Source organism: Petaurus breviceps, unplaced genomic scaffold, assembly GCF_028583685.1.
Source record: "Petaurus breviceps papuanus isolate PSGF00001 unplaced genomic scaffold, PetGlider_PUasm1.0 90847, whole genome shotgun sequence".
Lineage (NCBI taxonomy): Eukaryota > Metazoa > Chordata > Mammalia > Diprotodontia > Petauridae > Petaurus > Petaurus breviceps.
In genome coordinates, this window is record NW_027187360.1 from 25562639 (window position 1) to 25583298 (window position 20660).

At 41.4% G+C, this 20660-nt stretch overlaps 2 protein-coding genes across 2 annotated transcripts; both read right to left on the bottom strand.

Moving 5' to 3' along the window:
- Positions 1 to 11556: 11556 nt before the first annotated feature.
- Positions 11557 to 11959, bottom strand: LOC138149643 (small ribosomal subunit protein uS13-like). The gene has a single exon (XM_069072790.1). The coding sequence runs from the start codon at positions 11920 to 11922 to the stop codon at positions 11584 to 11586; it is 339 nt and encodes a 112-aa protein (XP_068928891.1). The 5' UTR covers positions 11923 to 11959; the 3' UTR covers positions 11557 to 11583.
- Positions 11960 to 19272: 7313 nt separating this feature from the next.
- Positions 19273 to 20343, bottom strand: NPBWR2 (neuropeptides B and W receptor 2). Its single transcript, XM_069072791.1, has one exon. The coding sequence runs from the start codon at positions 20326 to 20328 to the stop codon at positions 19273 to 19275; it is 1056 nt and encodes a 351-aa protein (XP_068928892.1). The 5' UTR covers positions 20329 to 20343.
- Positions 20344 to 20660: the final 317 nt, after the last annotated feature.

A 20660-nucleotide genomic window follows, 5' to 3' on the forward strand; every position in this document is an offset into this window, starting at 1 on the left:
TCCCTCCCTCCTTCCTTCCTTCCTTCCTTCCTTCCTTCCTTCCTTCCTTCCTTCCTTCCTTCCTTCCTTCCTTCCTTCCTTCCTTCCTTCCTTCCTTCCTTCCTTCCTTCCTTCCTTCCCCTAGCATAGCATAGTGTATTAGACTCTGGTCCTGAAGTCACTCAGTCAATAAATGTTTATTAAGTGCCTACTATGTGCCAGGCACTGTGCTAAGCCCTGGGGATACAAAAGAAGTAAAAAAAAGACAGCCTTTCCTTCAAGGAGTTCAAAGTGTAATGCTTCGAGAAGACCTGAGTTCAAATCCCACCTCAGATACCAGTTGAAAGATACAACTTCTCTGTGCTTCTGTTTTCTCATCTGCAAAATGATAGAGCTTGAACTAGATGGCCTCTAAGGTGCCTTCAGCTCTAAATCTATGACCCTGTGATTGAGCTGACATCTCACAGGGATCTGATAGCATCTATGACATTCCCAACACTATTCCCTCTCTTCTCTAATGAAAGGAAGGAGGTAACTTGCCTCATTATTTCTTCTCTGGAGCCAGTTTTAGTCATTATATTTGCACAGCATTCCATTTTGTTATATTGCTATTTCCTTTTATGTCATAATGTGCACATTGTTTTTCTGGTTATGACTGCTTTATTCTGTATCAATTCATACAAGCCTTGGCATGTTTCTCTGAATTTCTCAAATCTGTTATTTCTTATGGCACAATGTTATTCCTTTATATTCACGTGCCACAGTCTGTTTATCCATTCTCTAGGCAATGGCACTTTGTAGTTCTTTGCTACCACAAAAATATCACTATGAATATTTGGGTATATATACAGGACCTTTCTTTTTGTCCTTCACCTCCTTGGGGTATATGCCTCGTTGTGGTATCTCTGGGTCAAAGGGTACAATCAGTGCTCTTTCCAGTATACTGTGATGCCTCAACACAGCGGTGAGTTTGTGCTGTGTTCATCCTCATGGTGGGAACCCAGGAGTTGTAAGAAAGGACCCTGCATGTGATAAAAATGATTATCTGTGTAATTAACAATATTATGCATGTAATAAACATGTAATAAGCAACGTGTGCCTTCTTGCTTGCAGCCTTTTCATCAGTGTTCTCATTATTAGAAACAGTGAAGGCTGATTGGAGCCACAGATACAGAGATGGTCCCAGGAGCTCTATAAGACCACTATGGTGCCAGCAGTATCCTTGTCAGTTGGTGGGTGCTCCAATAAAATTCAGTCTGGGCTTTCCAGAGCCTTAAATGTAAATCCATATTTGCTGAAGTTGCTTTAGGGCATGTTTCCTTATAGCCTGCACATTAAGGCTGGCTTTGTGGAGAGGGCCTGTCCTGGGCTCTTGTTCTAGCCCTGGGGCTCACTGAGAACATGGATGTCTATCCTTTGGTTAATTGGAAAATCGGTTGCTTGCCAAGTGTTTTCTTGGTTTCTCCATTTCCTCGGAGCAAGTCCAGTGATCACAGCTTTCCCTTTTGATGTTGGAATAGGAGGGAGCTGTAGAATTCAGATGTGTCAGGAACCAGGTTAAGACTGATGTCTTTTACCCCCAACTCCAGGCCTTACCATTCTGTCTCAAGAGCTTAGGTCAGTCATTCAGTCAACAAATATCAAGTGCCTACTATGTGCCAGGTACTATAAGTCCTGGGAATAAAAGAAAAGGCAGAATATAGTCCTTACTCTCAAAGAGCTCACTGTTTAATGGAGGGGTGGGGTGGAGAGAGAGAAAATAAACAACTAAGTACAAACTATATGTGGGAAAAATTGGAAATAATCAATAAAATTGGAAATAATCAAAATTGGAAATAATAAAATGAGACTGTAGTTGAGACTTGAAGGAAGCCAGGGAAGTTAGGAGGCAGAGATGAGGAGGGTGAGTATTTCTGGCATGAGGGACAGTAAGTGAAAATGCCAGGAGTCAGGAGAGGAAGCATCTCATTCGAGGAACAGCCAAGTAGGTTAGACATCCTGGATCATGGAGTCTGTGGGTGGATGAATGTTGATAAGGTGTAAAAAGACTGGGGAGGTGTGTGTATGTAGGGGCTGGTTATGGAGGGCTTTGAATATTTGTTGATTTTATAGTTTCCTCATCTGAAAATGTGGAGATTGGGTTCAGCAGTCTCCGAGGTTCTTTCTGGCTCTAGAATTGTGATCTAGAATTCAAGCCATTGCATGAGGGCATACGTCTGCCTAGGCAAAGACTTCCTGCAGGAATACCCCTAAAATGCCAGCATTCTCTATCCATTTAAAACTCTACATGTTGAATCAATGAATGGGGGTGAGTGGAAGCATTTATTAAGGGTTTACTATGACAAAGCTCTGTGCTTTGCACTGAGGACACAAATAGAAAAGTAAGACAGTTCCTCCCTCAAGGAACTTGCATTCTAATGGGGGACACAACACTTAGAAAAAGTTTTAGCTGCAAATCAGATGGAAAAATCCCATGATCCTTAGGGAGCAGCAATAAGCAGATGGTAATAATACCTCTTCCTAAATATCATTTCCATTAAAAAATCATATCAGATGCTGATGCTGAGTCACTTGACAGAGTCAAGGACTTTGGTGACAACTTTCTTTCCTGGCTCTTTGGTAGCTGTGACCACAACAACTCTAGAAGCAGCTGTCCAGGCTGTATCTCCCAAGGAGTTGTTTCCCAGGTGGAAGCTATTCCAAAGGCTCTTGGGTTCAGGGTCTTGGGCTGTCTCCAAGAGGGGCTGAGAGGACATAGTTGTCAAGGTGGTGGTTTGGCTTACCTGGCACATGTTATCTTCTGTGTCTTCCTAAGGGTGCTTTACTGTTCAGCCAAGACTGACCTGCTCATCCAATACAGGACAGTTGATTGGCAGTTGGTGGTGATGACTGATATCTATTGTGAGGGCTGGACTGTAAGCAGGACTGGTAGTCTGTGGTGTCTTACCAAACTGATTCCCATACTGCTAGTGCCCCACTCCAGGTCATCTAGTCTCATTGCCTTATATGTAAACTACATATTCCAACTGCTTTGTTCTGAATCTTCATCTCTACTCTGATTAGCCCTGCTCCTTCCCAGTCCCACCCCAATTCAGTTCATCCATTTCTTCCAGGGGTGGGGAATCTGTGACCTCAAGGCCACATGTGGCCCTCTAGGTCCTCAAATGTGGCCTTGAATCCAAACTTCACAGAACAAATCCCCTTAATAAAAGGATTTGTTCTGTAAAACTTGGACCCAGTTAAAAGGCCACACCCAAGGACCTAGAAGGCCACAGGATCCCTACCCCTGTAGATTGACCATTCCATTCTGTGTGTGTGTGTGTGTGTGTGTGTGAGAGAGAGAGAGAGAGAGAGAGAGAGACAGACAGACAGACAGACAGACAGAGACAGAGATCAGAGATAGAGAGACACAGAGAGAGAGACAGACAGAGATAGAGAGAGAGTGCATGTCTCCATTATTTCTCTAGGAGATGGGAAATGAATTATCCTGCTGGAGGATGGTGATCAGAACCATTCTCCTTCTAGATGAGGGGCTCTAGATGAAGTTCACTGACCCCCAAGTGTTCTATGGGTAGATTTTAGGGAGTCAATGAACTTAGATGAGAAAAAATTAAATCTTAATTTTGACTAACCTTTATTTTTTTATAATCCTATGTATTTTATTTTATGCATTTAAAAAACATTGCATACAACCTGCAGTGATGAGTTTGACACCTCTGCTGTGGTCCAACTTCCATTGCTAAAACTGTTCACTATTCATGGGAAATTCTCCATTATACTTTCTACCAGTTGATTTCCTCCTCCTCTTTCTTCCATGAAGCATTCCTGGATTCCCCGAGTTAGTAATGTCTTCTTCCTCCTTGCGCCTCATGAAGAGCTTTATTTAGCGCTCTTCTAACACACTATGTATTGTTATGTATTACAGTAAACTGTTTAAAATCTTCTCCTCCTAGAAAGGGAGAGATAGATTAGGGTAAATTATCTCATATAAAAGAGGCAAGAGAAAACTGTTACAATGGAGGAGAAGAGCGGGAAGGTGAAAGGGACAACCTGATTCTCATTGAATTTGTCCTTAGGAGGGAATAACATACACACTCAACTGGGTATCTTACCCTGCAGAAAATAGTGGGATAGGGGATAAGAGGGGGATGATAGAAGGGAGGGCAGATTGGAGGAGAGGGTAGTTAGAAGCAAACATCTTTGAAAAGGGACAGGGTCAAAGGAGAAAATAGAATAAGTGGGGGGCGGGATAGGATGGAGGGAAATATAGTTAGTCTTCCACAATATAACTACTAGGAAGTGATATGGGTAACTACATATGTACAATCTATATTGAATTACTGATCTTCCCAGTGGGGGTGGGTGAAGAGGGAAGAAGGGGAAAAAATCTGCAACTCAAAGTTTTGAAAACAAATGTTTAAAAATTATTTTTTTACATGCAACTGGGAAATAAGATATACAGGTACTGGGGTATAGAAACCCATCTTGCCCTACTAGAAAGTTAGGGGAATGAAGGGGGAGGATATAAGAGAGAACAGATTGGGGGAAGGAGTATTCAGTAGGCTTCTATTTTGGGGTGAGGGATAGGGGAAAGATGGGGAGAGAAAAATTATAACTCAAAATCTTGTGGAAATGAATGTTGAAAACTAAAAATAAATAAATTTTAAAAAATCTTTTCCTCCTCCTAGATAGATTGTACACTCCCTGAAGGCAGGAATCATGTCTTGTATTGACCTCTTCTTCAGACCTTGAACAGTGGTGTGCATATAGTAGGCACTTAATAGAAGTTTGTGGAGCTTAGTTGAATTCAAATGACTTCCACAGATCAGAGACTAAACTTTGAGCCAAGTTTTGTTAAAGCAGCTAATTCTCATTGATTTGAATGAAAAAACATTTTGTGTGTGGGAGAAACTTTGCTTCCTTTCTTGATGAGGATTACTTGTTCTCAGCAGGGTCTTAATGCAGACAGAGATGGACATTTGCTCTGGTCAGTGTCACAGTACTAATACAGAAAAAGTGTTTGATCTGGTCAGTATTTTGGTTCAGACACAGCCTTAGTCACAGAGAGATGGTCTGTAACTTTAGTCTAGACAGAGAAAGATGTTTCCTCTGATAAGTGTCTCTAGGAAGATTCAGGCATGGGCATAGGTTTTCTGTGGTCTGGATCTCAGTCCAGACACAGAGATGTTTATAGAGACATGTTTATTCTGGTCATGTCTCAGTGCAGACAGAGATAATTGAAGGTCATAGGATCATAGGTCTTGTTATTTTTCCTTTGTTCTAGACCTGGAAGGAGCTCCAGAGACCATCTAGACCTACCCCTCATTTCACAGATGAGGAAATTGAGGCCCAGGGAAGTTAAATGATTTGCTGAAAGTCACACAGATAGGCTGTGACAGAGGCAGAGGCAGAGGCAGAGGCAGAATTTGGATGCAGATCTTCTGATTTCAGGGACAATACGTTTTTTTTCCCCATTGTACCATGATGTTTGCTCTGGTCAGCATTCTAACAAAAACATAGGCATAGACAGATGTTTGTTCTGGTCAATGCCTCAGGGAAGACTCAAACAGGTATGTGCTTTGGTAATTTTCCCAGTGCAGACCCAGGTAGATATCTCTAGTTGGTCATCATCTCAGTGTGTATACAAACAGAAGCAGACAAATGTTTTCTCTAATCAGCACAGTTATCCCTTCATGGTGGTTAGGGGTGTGTAGTACACACCTCCTCCCTCCTTCCCCCCCCCCCGCCCACTTCCAGCAATCTGGAAAATCTGTGTCAGACTTTTTGGTCCTCCTTTCCTAACAGAGAAGAAGTATGAATTATTTTCTTTTTCTATTATGGGGTATTTACAGTACCTTATAAAATTTGGGTTAAGTATTTGATCATAAGCTTTGTGTGATCTGCTAGCCTTTGCATGCTGTCTGTGGCTTCCACAAAACTCCCCCCAATTTCCCTTTTAATTTCTTATGCTGACCCTTGATATATCGAAACCATGATGGGGAAAGTCGTGATATGGAAGAGATAACTGTATCTCAGTGCAGAAAGTGAAGAAATCATACTATCTGAAATTGTCTTTCTGGCTGTCTTCTGGCCTGAAATCTGTGTCTTTTTTATCATATGGTTCAAAGTCTTCTCCTATCCCTTGGGATAATTAATGAGAATTTGTAAGGCTTAGTCGCAGGAGCTACTGAAAAGAATAAATTAAGCCTTTGCATTTTGCAGCGATCTGCAGAGAATGCATGTATTTATGTTTCTGCAAGTACTAGGAAAACCTAAGCACAGTTTGGTCTCCCCCTGAGAGAAGGTTAAAAAGGACTCTCTGTTATAAAAAGCAGAATCTTAACCTGTGTTTGGAGGGTGTGAAGTGGAAGAATATGACAAAAATGAAGGACAGGAAGAAGGCCAGCTAAAGATTTGGAGAAATGTAGCAGAAACAAGACTCTTCTAAAGAATTTAACATACTTCCAGATGCTAGAAGGAAAAAGGTTTGAAGAATATTAAACTTGGCATACTCTTTGGCAACTATTAGGTTTATACCCCAAAGAAATCAAAAGAAAGAAGAAAAGGACCAATATGTTTGAACATATTTATAAGCAGCTTTTTTGTGGTGGCAGAGAATTGGAAATCGAGGGGGAGTCCATCATTTGGGGAATGATTGAATAAATTACAGTATATAAATGTGGTGGAATTATATCGTTCTATAAGAAAGGATGTAGGGGACAGTTTCAGAGAAACCTGAGGAAATTTGTGTGAATTAATGCAGAGTGAAGTGAGCAGACCAGGAGAAGAATTTGTACAATAGTAACAATATTGTGAAGACAAACAACTTTGAAAGACTTAGGAAGTTTGATCAATACAACGACCAAGATTTTTGATGACCCATAATGAACATGTTAAACATTTTCTGAGAGAGAGGTGTGGACTCAAATGCAGATTGATACTTTATTATTATTTTTTGAGTTGAGGAATTTGTTTTACTTGACTATACATGTTATTAAGAGGGATTTTCTTTTTCTTGATTTCTTAATGGTGGAGAAGGAGAGGTGGTAGGGAGAGAAGGCTGATCTTCATTTGAAAAAATAGAATTTATCTTAAAAAAGAGACATGCAGAGATAATCTCAACAGAAGAGAGGTGTAGTGGTGTGTCATAACTCCTTGTTGAGAGGTATGAGAGTGGCTATTTGTCAACTCGATCAATATTAGAGAGTTCTGCTCTCTTTCTGGGGCATATATCTGGGATGTTACTATGAAATATGATGAATACAATCTCCATGAGATGATTCACTTAGGAAGAAATGATGTTGCCATAAGGAACCTGGAAATCATTGCTAGGGTTATACAATTCTAGTTAAGAAATTGATAACTTCAATCACTTTGGAAGATTCTCTCAGTGCTTCTGAATGAAAGTAAGGACTTCAGAAGAGAAAGGTGACTTTTCAAGTGAACAACTGTTTCAGAAGATGGTGAATAAGAATTGGATTTAGATTTCTGGGTTATGGTTTAAAACACAGAGATTCTGGGCTCTAGTAATGGGGATTGCATATAGGGATGGAGTATACATAATGAAGACTAATAAAATGTAGGCAAGATGATGATGATGATGATGGTGATAATGATGATGATGATCTCTTCAGGACGGATGAGCCAATGAAAACAGATGATGGAGAAGAGGCAGAAGTTTTCAACTCTCATTTAGCTTCTATTTTCTTTACCAAATGTCATCCTCTGAGACCTCCTTGTCAAATGGTAGTGAACCTGTTTTTTTTGGAGGCTCTTCCAGCAAAATCTAAGTTCTGGAAGGTTCTGGCAAGCTAGAAAGGCTTCTAACCACCTTAGTCAACAAACATTTGGTCTCCATCACAAATGGTAGTTAAGCATAATACCACTTTAGAATATGATTGATTCGCACAATATTATGAAGAAGCATGGTGAAAACCTTACTACTGAACTCTACTCCTGCCATTATTTTTATAGGACGACATCATTCTCTTGTATTAATTCTCTGTGACCTGGCCTTGCTTCCATCTTCTATATATTTCTCTTAAAATCTAACAGGGCTGGTGGGTTCCCATCAGTCTTTTCAGAAAAATATTATTTTTCTTCCTCACTGGAATTGTTTTCCTTTGTGTCTTCAGAATTTCATTCTTGAGCATCTCCCATCCTTCCTGGGTTGACTTTCCCTACAGTATTTTAACCTGTTGAATCCTTTGAACACTTCAAAATCTGTTTTCCCCAAATCCAGGGTGCATGTCAGACTATGTCCAGATTTTCTCTCTTCTTCTATCACTAAACTTTAAGAGGGAGTGGTAACCTCTCCCATCATTTCTACCCAAGCAACCAGTTCCATCCTGTTAGTGAAAATCCAAACTAAAATAGAATTTCCCTTTGTTAGGTTGAGTTGATGATAGTAATAAATGCGACTCCCTCCAAATAAATACCAACCCAACTATCAAAAGACTTCAAAAAAGGCAAATCAAAAGTTATTAGTGTTTGGTAGAGATGGAGATCCAGCAAGAACTGGCATGGTGGATAAAGAGCTAGCCTTGGAGTTCGAATCTTATCTCAGATACTTACTGGTTATATGAGCCTGGGTAAGTCACTAGCTTGGCCTTGGTTTCCTTATCAGTAAAGTGTAGATAATAGTACTACCTACTTTACTGGGTTTTTATGAGGATTGACAACATAGACAATCGATGGAAAGCATTTGGTAAACCTTAAAGTACTATATAAATATTAGTGACTTTTATTGTCTGGATAACTGAAGTCTCCTATCTCTTGCCTCTGCATCAGGATTGTGACATTTGTAGAATTCTTCATCTATTTCTTCTTTCTGCACTGGTGGTCTGTAGAACTCTAATGACAAAAACCACTTCCATTTCTCCCTCTATTTACTTTCAGCCAAATACTCTATATTATGCTCCCTCTGCTCTGGTTCTTATATACCTTCTTAATCTACAATGCTATATTTTCTCCCCCATCTGACTTATCCTGTTTCTTTTTAATAAAACATACCCATCCAGAGTCATGATTCAGTCATGAATTTCATCAAATCTCAGTGATAGCTTAGGACAAATTTGCCTTCTGTTTCTGTATATAGACATTTGGGTTTTGCTATTCACTCCTTTCTTGGATTTTATTTTCTGTGAACCTTTGAGTATGTTAATGACTATTCTTTTTCTTTCATTGTAGTTACTCTGTATTATAGTCTAGTTTGGGGACAATCAGCAAGCAGTCTTTTCTCTCCTCCAACCTTTTTTTTTTGAAAGCTCTTTTGATTAGGTTCACAAGACACATTCTGACCAACTTTTTTTTTTCATACTACATCTCTAGTCAGAGATCTGTCATCCTTATATTTTAAGCCTTGGTTTAGAGTCCAAATTGTACTAATATTACTTTCTTATCTAGATATTCAATCCCCAAATTGACTGTCTTCACCAACATTCCATGCCTGCAGTGGGCAACAGTGTTGCAACAGCAACATAACCTGTGTACCTGTGTCCTTCAGTTATTTCCTCAAGACTTCATAATCATTGGCTATCCTTTTTAGGTTCCTTCTGGCAGGATCATTTGTGTCCACATGAATCACCAAAAGTGTGTAGTTATCATCCATTTTCAATGGTCTTGGGAGATTCTCTTGGATACATGCCCTGGGAAAGCAAGAGGCCTTTTCTGGTTCTCAGGTTAATAAATGGCTGACTCAGTGTTCCTGAACAGGTAATTACCAATTCAGATCACTCTTTTTAAAATTCTTCTAACCCTCATTGGATGATATTTACCTGATTGCTTCTGTGGCTTTATGTATTATTTATTGGAGGACAAGCAGCTTCTTCTTCCTCAGAGCATCTAGCTCCATCCTCTTTAGGAAAAGCTTCAAATATGTTAAACTCTAATTATGCAAGTGGTTTTAAGTATTCCATTTCTTCTCTATGTAACACTCCTTTTCCACTTGACACTGACAAAGGTCATTTCTCCCTTCCTCCACCTTCAGATCTCTCTCTCCACCCCCCACCACTGAAGCTTTTTTTTTTTTGTTTTCTTTAATATACTTCATCATCCCTGACAACCTGGAGTATAGAAAATCATTCTTCTGAGTCTCTTCACCTTCTAATCCAGAAAAGAGATCAATTTATACTTGGAATACAGATAGCAGTCAATCATTGTGGCAAAAATACAAACATCACACATGACAAAAGATGCTGCAATTTCTTACTAATTGAGCTTTTCTGTATTTTTTTTAACCACTGATAGGTGTTTATATATCAAACCAAAGAACCTTGTTAAGACTTGCAAATCTAATTTCTATCTGTTAATATTTTGACAACTCCTTTCCATGACTTTTCCTTGTTCTATCTTTCCCAGTTCAAAAATGACTCTCTTGTTGGAGATAACAGGAGAAAAAGTTGAGAAATTTTACCTTCTTGCCATTTTCTGTTTAAATTGTCACATTCTGAACATTGACCCAAAATCTTTGATCTTACTTCTTTGTCCAAATATACTTTTAAAAGTCCTTTGATTTTTATGTGTTTATTTTTTTTAACATTCATAGCCAGACTCAGCTCATTCTGAGTATTAGCATTTCTGACATTATTCTTAGAGGATACTAATTTTAATTCATCCCTAGTTACCTGCCTTTGCTGTCAGTGTATGTATGTTTTTCAAAAATCTAAGATGATCATTGCATATTCATATATATATATATATCATTTTCTTCAGATAAATTCTCCTTTTCTCTCTCTTGGGAATAATTTGTTTTTATCTTTATTTTTAAAATAAATGAAAAATCAACATTTTCTCTTTCTCATCTTGCCCCTTTCCATGAAAATAGCTAGCATTTCTATAGCACTTAAAGGTTTACAAAGCATTTTATGAAAGATAAATATGATTATTATCTCCTTTTCACATGTGACAGGCAGAGGTTTAATGATTCGTCCCTAAGTGTCTATATCCAAATTTGAACTCAGGTCTTCCTGATTTCAGATCTAGCACTTTATCTACTATTCCACTTACTTGGCTGTCTAGTTGAGAAAGAAAAAAAAAGTCCTGTTAATGACACGTATAATCAAGAAAAACAAATTCCTGCATTGACCATGTAAGAAAAATATCTAAATCCTTATTTTGAATCCATCATCTCTTCGTCTACTAAAATGACTGAAGGACATAGGTCATTTTTCATCATGAGTCCTCTGGAATCATGGATGGTCAATGCATTAATAAGTTCCCAAGTCTTTCAAAGTTGTTCTTCTTTACAATGTTTATTGTATAATTTTTTTCTCCTGGTTTTACTCATATCATTCTACATTAGTTCATCCAAGTTTTTCTAGATTTCTCTTAAACATTTTATCATTTCTTATAGCACAGCATTCTATCATATTCATATATCACAACTTATTCAGCCATCCGCCATTTGATGGGCACCTCCTCAGTTTCTAATTCTTTTTTTTTTGTTATAAACTATTTATTAATAGACAAGGCCAGTGAAGTAGTTTACTTCTTCTTGGACACACCCACAGTGCGACCCCTGTGGCCTGTAGTCTTGGTGTGCTGGCCTCAGACCCAGAGACCCCAGAAATGCCAAAGCCCACGATGTGCCTGAATCTTCTTCAGTCACTCCAGATCTTCATGAAGCCTATTGTCCAGATCATTGGCCAGAACCTGGCTATATTTTCCATCCTTTACATCCTTCTGTCTGTTAAGGAACCAGTCTGGAATCTTGTATTGCCGGGGATTCTGCATGATGGTGATCACGCGCTCCACCTCATCTTCAGTGAGCTCACCAGCCCTTTTGGTGGGGTCAATGTCTGCTTTCCTCAATACTACATGAGCATATCTTCGACCCACACCCTTGATGGCTGTGATGGCAAAAGCTATTTTCCTCCTTTCATCAATGTTGGTGTTGAGCACTCTCAAAATGTGCTGGAACTTCTCGGGGATTACAAGAGACATGGCTGCAACGGCGGCGTGAGATTCTTCTCTGGAAGAGGCCTCAGTTTCCAATTCTTGCCATCATAAAAAGAGCTGCATAAGAATTCCTCTTTTTTGCTCTTTGAGCTATAAGCCTAATATTGTTATTTCTGGATCAGAGAGGATGCACAGTTTACTAGCATTTTGAGCATAGTTCCAAATTGCTGTCCAGAAGGCTGCATTAGTTCGCAGCTCCACCAGCAGTACATTGCAATTGTCATTTTCTTTTTTTTTTTTTTTTGGTTATTTTTGCCAATCTGATGAGTGTGAAGTAGAATGTAAGACTTGTTTCAATGTGTATTTTTCTAGTTATTAGTGATTCAAGACATTTTAAAAATATGGCTATTGATAGATTTGATTTCTTCCTCTGAAAACTGACTTTATATCTTTTGACTATTAGTCAATTGGAGAATGGCTATGAGTTTTAGAAATTTGAACCAGTTCCATTAGAATTGAGACCTTTATCAGAGAAACTCACTGAAAAGATTTCTTTTATATATATTTGCTTCTTTCCCAATTTTAGTTGCATTGGTTTTGTTTGTGAAAAACTTTTAAGTTTTATGTAATCAAAACTGTCTGTTTTGCCTTTTGTGATCCTCTCTTCCTCTTGTTTGGTTGTGAAACAAAGGAAGGAAGGAAAGAAAGAAGGAGGGAAAGAGGGAGGGGAGGAGAGAGGGAAGGAGGGAAAGAAAGAGGGAACTAGACCTAACATATAATTTCTTCCCAGCTCCTCTAATTTGTTTATGATGTCAACTCCTTGTCTAAGTCATTTACCCATTTGCAACTTACCTTGGTATATCATGTGAGATGTTGGTCTACATTCAGTTCCCACCAGGTTGCTTTTCAGAATAATTTGTGTTTGTGTCATTAGAATTTAATTTTTGAGAATTTAGCATCCCCCTTGGGTAGAATTTCCCCATAGAATTTTAAACTACCAAATCCCACTTATTCCTTCTCTGAACTCTTTGAGTTCAGTCTTCCCAAATCTAGTGTGCATGCCATACTAAGACCAGATTTCACCTCCTTCAACATGAATTCTAATATAGGAATGGTCATTTCTACCTGATACCTATTACATTTGCTTCATTATCCAGTTCCAAATGGAAACTCTACTCATTGCTTTTGAAGAATGAAACTTCCATTAAGACCAGTCAAGAATTTATCACTTGTTCTGCTCTTGGCAGAGACCTCTACCAGATGTCCAAACATCTTTATCAATACCATTTTATGCCCCCCCCCCACTACATTTGTGCCTTTTCCTTCTGTCCATGTGTTCTATAGGATATTTCTATGAGAACATTGCTTCTGTTTATTGCTCCACTGATTTTCACCCATATGCTCTCTGTTATGCTTCCCTTCTCTGTTTTTTTCCACAGATAAACAAGTAGATTGTAGATAGATAGAAAATTTATCAAGTAATTATTCTCAGGTACTGTGCTAAGCACTAGGGATACATAAACAAGCCAGGCAGTCCCTGCCCTCATGTAGTCTACATTCTAACGGAGGAAGATAACACATAAAGCAGAACCACAATTTGGTGTAGAAACGTTGGGGAGGCCTGGTTTTAGGCTCTTTCATCCACCAGAACTCTATGTTCCAAGGCAGAGTCAAAGGTTCTAGTAGGATGGACATGAAAAGATGAAAAATATGGTCAGAGTTCAGGTAGAACACCATGCTGAGTGTGCATGAGTATATTTTCTTCAAATTTAATACTTTACTGTCTTCTAAAAAATCTATCTTTAGTTTCTTGCTCAGCACTCCTTAATTTCTAGTAATACTTTCTAGGTCCCTTCTGGAAATATAATTTGTTTCCATATGAATCACTGAGAGTGAATAATGATCGTCAAGTTTGCCAAGATTTAGAAGACTCTGTCATATGCCAGACATCTGCCTGGGAAGACCAAGGATCTCCTTACTGTCTATGCTGGTCAACAAATAGCTACCCTGTTATACAGCAGGCTGTCACCAGCCACTGCTGGTTTTTTCATCTTCCTCAGACTCTTACTGGATGATCACTCACCTGAGAGCATCCGTGTGACTGCTGTCCTTAGTCATTGTGGGATAAGCAGCTGTATCTTCGAGAGACTGTCACATTCCTACTTCTATAGAGAGAGTCTCACACCTATTACTCAAACCCAAATATTCAGTGATTCTTTCCCCCTTCCTTTTCTGTGTCATAGTATTCCTCCTGATATAGGTGAGGATGCCCCTCTGCCTCTCTCTTTTATTTTTCTTCTGAGGAACAAATACTTCATGTTCCATGATAATCTGGAGAAACTAATTGGGATTGGGAGATCAGTCTTTGTGTATAGGTAGTTATTACCTGGCGCTGGCAAAAATATAAACATAACACAATTCTTGTTGGCTGTGGATTTGTTGGGAGAGGTTTAGTTGGAGAAGTGGATGGGGGCAGTGTATGTGTTTAGCTGTTAGTGGAATAAGGGGGTTGTTTATGACTTGGGATTGGAGATTCATGTGTGTGTGTGTGAAAATGAACTTTGGGGGGAAGAGGGACTAGTCTGGGGTATATGTTTGCTTGAAGAAGGGTTTAGATGGGGTAGGACTGTGTGGAGTGCTGAGGTGAGGTTCTCTGGGAATAATAAAGGGAAATTTGTGCGTGGAGATGGAGTGAGCTGACAATTATGTTTGTATGGTGGCCTTAAAACTCAACTCCCCTATGAAGCCTTTCCAGACTATGAACAAATCCCTTTCTTGGTTAGACATGGTCAGAACTGTGACTCAGCCAATAGTCAACAAACCTTTATTCAATATCTACTATGTGCCAGGTGCTGTGCTAAGACTGGAGATACAAAGACAAAAAACCAGTTCCAGCTCTCAAGGAGCTCACAGTCTAATTGGGAGACAACAATGATTATGTATAAACAGATATATACAGGATAAGTTGAAGATAATCATTAGAGAGAAGGCACTAACATGAATAGGGATTGAAAAGTTTCTTACAGAAAATGAAAATTTAGCTGAGACCTGAAGGAAACCAGGAATTTTGAAGGTGGAAATGGGGAAGGAAGGAATTCTAGGCATGGGGTACTGTGAGTGGAAATGCTTGGAACTGGGAGATGGTGTATCTAGTTTGAGGAACAGCAAGGAGACCAGTACTACTGAATTGCAGAGTTTATGAGATGCATAAGGAGTAAGAAGATTGGAAAGGTAAGAAGGGACTAGGTCAGGGAGGGCTTTAAAAGCCCAGCAGAGGATTTTCTATTGGATCTTAAAGGCAGGCAATGAGGAGCCAGTGGAGTTGACCCAATAAGGGTGGTGGTGATATGATCAAATTTGTATTTTAGAAGGCTGACGTGGGGCCAAGAGTTGTTTGCATGGAGACTGTAGTAAGAAAATATACCTTATGTGTATCTGAACTATGCCTTGTCTGGTGCCTCTGTTTTTTTTTGGGGGGGGGGGGAGTTGTGTGCATGTAGGATGGATGAGCAAGGACGGTAGCTCTCTGGGTACTGTCTCTAGATGTGATTCAGGCTGTGTGGGTATGAGTTGAAGTTGGGGGGCAAGGTTTATATATGTGTGTTGTGGGGTGCTGAGAAAGGGTTAGGTGTAATATGTGTACATGTATGGGCTGAATTCAAACTGGTGATTTGTGCCTGTGGATTGGGGGTGAGCCTGTGTGTACATATGGGAGGAAGACTGTGTGAGTGGTGAGTATGAGGAAACAGGATGGGGCTGAGAGTTGAATGTGTGTTTGTGGGGGGGTGACGCTGAGGCTCTTTGAGTGTGTTTGGATGTCGGGGGAGGCTATGTGCATGTTTGTGTGTGCTAACAGAGTTGTGTGCCTGGAAGCAAGATGGATTTGAGAGTTGTTTGTATAGGAGAGGCTGAGGGCTGTGAATGTGGCTGTTATTTGTACATTTGAAAGGGGAGCTACATATGTGTGTGTGAGCATGTGTGTGTATGGGGTTGTATGTTAGGGAAGCTGTTATGGGACCCTAGCTGGTCTTTTTGTGTGTATATGTGCTGCTGTGTAAATGGGCTCTGATGTGTGACTGAGCTATGTTTCAAGTAGGCAACATGTGTGTGAATTAAGCTAGGGCTGAATTGGCAAGGGATCTGTGTGTGGGCTGAGTTAGGGCTGCTTGTGTGTGAGGTAGAGCTAGGGGTGGTGTGTATTTGTGTGTGTGTGATGGCTGACCTGAAGTTGGGGGCTATGTGTTGTTGGATAACAAGTGGATTCTCTACATAGGGGTGATGAGACAGGGACACTCATGTGTGGGTTTATTTCAGCTGGGGTGCAGTGAAGGATGGGGCTTGATCTGGGTGTCATGGTAGCCGGGTGTATAGAGGGTATGGATGAGTGGGTGGGGCTGCGTGTGTGGGAGAGCTTCTGTAGCAAAGCTGTGTATATGGGATGAACTGTGGCTGTATGTGTGTGGTGAGAGTGGGGAGGTAGAGGTGGAGGTGGGGCTGTGTGTGACATTGTATGTGCACATGTGTTTGGGGTTTGGGGTCATGCTGTGGTTGGGCTAGGGTTAGGACAGGGCCCCCTGAGTCCTTAGCTGGAGCTCTAGTAGGCCAATGACATACACTAGATGCAGCAGAAGGTTTAGGGTGGGTGGCCAGTGTTGCTTGTACTGGAGGTTCCAATACCCAGATCCCCTGTATGTATGATAGGCACTCTGGACTTCCCCCATCACAACCGCCTTCAGAACTCAGCTCCTCCGCAGAACCTTTCCTATTTCTGAGGAGGTCCTTTTTCCTGGTTTCACCCTGTCTTGTCTTTTCTTCTTTTCTTTCCACCCAGGGTTTGTTATTCCACCAGATGAATGCTCGCCCTGGGGAGGGTATCAATATTTCCCTGATTAAGTTGTGAGTCTACGCATTTATCTGGATCAGTCACGATGGATCTTTCCCACAAGGGGGCGCTGGGGTCCCACAGACAGCCTGGACCCACTCTGCCAGGGTCTTGGCTGCTGTTGATGGTAGAAAGGGTCCTGGCTGAGAGCCAAGAAAACTATTGTCCAAGACAGTCAGTGAGGACTAGGGATTAGTGGGGTCTGGAGTGGTGGTGGTAGTAAAAAGCTTAGGGAGTCAGTGAGCCCTGGGGGGTGGCGATCTGTGGTGTTAATGCAGGATTAGTGGGGCAGAGAGGATTAAAGGGAAGTTAGTAAGCCCTAAGGGCTAAATGAAGCTTCTAAATGTGTACTTGATGGGGAGAGAATCCTACAGAGTTTGCATTTGGGAGCTTTGCCTGTGGCCTTCCTTCCCACCTTCAGTTCAGTAGGCACTCTCACCTGAGAGATGGCATCACACTCTGATAACCTTTGATCTCTCTGATCTAGCTATGGCCATTGTGGCCTCTTGGATGGACTCTGGAGGTCCCATCAAGGACCGTTCTATTAGTCAGTTTCACTACCTTATTTGGGGGTGTCACTAAAACCAGGATGATTCTGGTTTCTTCCACACTTTCTCTTGGTTCTGTCTTCAGCCTCCAGGACCTATGACTGAGAGTGGTCACAATCTCAGTAAGTAGAAGTGGGAGTGGGCATAGGCAGAAAATAAAGTTTACTGATCTGGAACATCCATGAGGCTATAGTGCTCCCAAGAGTCCATTCTGCTGGGCTATGTGCTATGCCATAGAGTAGCATGTGTAGTGATGGTGGAATCGGAACACATTGTGTTTAGGGGCCAGGTAATGAAATTATAGAGATGGGGACATGGTGATGAAGTCACTAGCCAAATGGGTCACAAGGATGAGGGCACCATGATGAGATCGCAGCTGAATAGGTCCCAAGGGAGAATTCATGGGGATAAGATAGTAAGCAAAGGGTTACAGATGAGGCTCCCAAAGGCCAGGCCTGGCTACTGGGGTGACTATTTATGTCAGCATCAGCCTTTAGTTTTCCTGGTTAGGGAGGCAGTATATATGAAGAAACGTTTCCTTAAGTAGCCTCTGAATTCTTGAATCTCCTCTGCCATATTGGGAAGCCCTGGCAAATTTTGACGGAAGGGTCATAACCCCAGGAGTTAAGGGGTTATAGCACAGTAAAAACAAGAAGGGGAGGGTAAAGGTCTCATTGCAAATCCCCCAATTTCATGGTACTTCTTGGAAATTGTACAGCTTCTTGGACTTTATTTAGAGATGCTACACGCACACACACACACACATTTCTTGACACTCAAAACATTCTTTGGTCTTGCTGTGCCTCCATTTTCTTGTTCTTTCATCCTTTGGGGATAAGAGAAATCTGTTATGTTCAAATTTTAGTCACGAAAAGGGAATGAACATTTACAGAGTGCTTACTATGAGCCAGCCATTGTGTTAAATGCTTTACTAATATTATCTCCTTTCTTTCTCACAACAACCCTGTAAGGTAGGTGCTATTATAACCATCATTTTACAGCTGAAGAAACTGAGGCAAACAGAGGTAAAGTGACTTGCCCAGAGTCACACCGCTAATACATGTCTGTAGCCACACCCCTAATCAAAAGCTATTTGGGTAGAATTCAATGTGTTTCAGAAAAGGACAGGATGAATAGAAAATAGGGTCACTACTCTTCCCTTCCCTGTCCTTTAGTTTCACAAGACTTGTCTTCAGAAACAATGGGGGAAAATGCCTGACCCAGTTTCTCCATGCTATTCTTCCCACATTTATCAGTCTGCCTGGGTCTGATTATCTGGTCTGTTCCAGTATGATAAGTCTGGGTTGGTCTATTTTGGTCTCTTTGCCTGTGTTAGTCTATGGAGACTGAATAGACATTCAGCCTACTCCAAGCTGATCTGCCTGGGGTTAGCCTGTCTGAACCTTTCTCTGGCTTACTCTGGGTTGGTTTGGATTTTTCTGACTGAGTTGATTGGGGGAGGTTGTCTCTATTGCTTTGTCTGGGTCAGTCTATCTGGGATGGACTTGGAATTTTTTGAGAGCTGGACATTTTGAGTTTGTCCCAGGCCTTGGAGCGCCCTCAAACCTGGGCTGCTGTCCTGGAGCTGTTCAGCAGGTGGCAACATAGGAATGTGACATAAAAACCCAGGACTGTTTGCAAATGAAACGAGAACACTCACTATCCCTTTGTGATTCAATGGAACCTTTCTTTAGGAGGGCCCAGTGGTGGAAAGCATTGAAAAGCATTGAAAGCATTGGAAAGCACAAAAGTGGTGGAAGCATTGAAAGTTAAGTCACACCAACAAACATTTATTAGGAGTTTAGTATGTGCCAGACACTGTGCTAAGTACGGGGGATACAGAGAAAGACAAAAGACCCAGAAGTTGGCCTGGGGTTGCCCAAATCCTGGGCCTGGACCCTTGAGAGGGGGCCCATCGGGAGAGAGCCTGGGGGTGGTGGTGGAGCTGGGGCCACTGTCCTTTGTTTAGGTTGTTTTGCATTCTAGCATCTTTCGGAAACTCTTGCGGAAGTTGTCATCCAGGAAGGCATAGAGAAAGGGATTCAGACAGGAGTTGGTGTAGCTCAGGCTGGTGATGAAGTAGGAAATGCCAATGACCAGGGAGGTCTGGGGAAGGTCCGTGGTTAGTGCTACAATGGTCGCCAGGTGGAAAGGCATCCAGCACAGGAGGCACACAGCTAGGACAATGATGACCATGATGGTCACTTTCCTTTTGGCCTTGTTCAGGGCCCTGGCATTGGAGTTTAGGCTCATGCTCCTCAGCTTGTGAAGCATCCCAATGTAGAGGATACAGATGGTGGAAACGGGAATAGCAAAGCCCAGGACCAGGGTATAGATGCGGCTGGCCTTGAACCAGAACCTCTCTGGCTGAGGGAAGCTTAGCCCACAGCTCTTGATCTGCAGTTCATTGGTATAGACACTGGCAAAGATGAAGAAGGGCAGGACAATGAGGGTCACCCAGAGCCAGATGCAGATGCTGGTGGTTCTCGCAGCACTGTAGGTTCGATAGGACAGACGCCGGGACTGGACGGTGGCCAGTACTACCAGGTACCTGTCTACACTCATCACAGTCAGGAAGTAGATACTGGAGAAAATGTTGTAGTGGTCAATGGCCAGGATGACCTTACAGAGGAGCTCACCAAATGGCCAGTAGCGCAGGAGGTGTTCGGCAATATTGATGGGCAACACCAATGTGAAGAGGTCATCAGCAATGGCCAGATTCAGGATGAACATGTTGGTCACTGTCTTCATTTTTGGTGCCTTGAGGATCACATAGATGACTGCAGTGTTGCCAGTTAATCCCACAGCACAAATAACAGAGTACATCACAGGGAGGAGGATATAGAAATCCAGAGACTGTTCTGGGAAGGTGCAATTGGATTGGCTGCTATTATCTGGGTAAAAGTCGTCCCCCGTCAAATTGTAGAAAGAGCAATTGTCCTCATGCCTCATCCCTATGTCCCCATCATCCTGCACCATGACCTCTGATGGGGCTAATGGCTCCTGCCCCATATTCCACATAGTGGCTGGAGGGATGAACTGACTGGCTTGTTATTGAGGGCTGTGCTCAGGGCTAGACATTGGGAAAGAAAACAACCAGAAATTTCTGAGGTCTGAGAATCTTACTCAGATGTCACAGCAAGTGCCTTTTCCCTCCTTCCCAGGTGAAAGTATTAGCCCCTTTCCCAGGATAAAAATTCTATAATAAATCTTCAGAAAGACCAGAAAGGACCTGAACCCACTCAGAACCCTCAAATCTCATTCCCCACGGAATCCTAGGGCTTTACATGGCTACATCTGTCGCTGTCACTTTCCTGCTTTGCTCTGTTCTGCTCTGCCCAGAGAAATCCTCC

Excerpts from the sequence above, each read along its gene's own strand:
- LOC138149643 (XM_069072790.1), bottom strand. The coding sequence starts at position 11,922 with ATGTCTCTTGTAATCCCCGAGAAGTTCCAGCACATTTTGAGAGTGCTC.
- NPBWR2 (XM_069072791.1), bottom strand. The coding sequence starts at position 20,328 with ATGTGGAATATGGGGCAGGAGCCATTAGCCCCATCAGAGGTCATGGTG.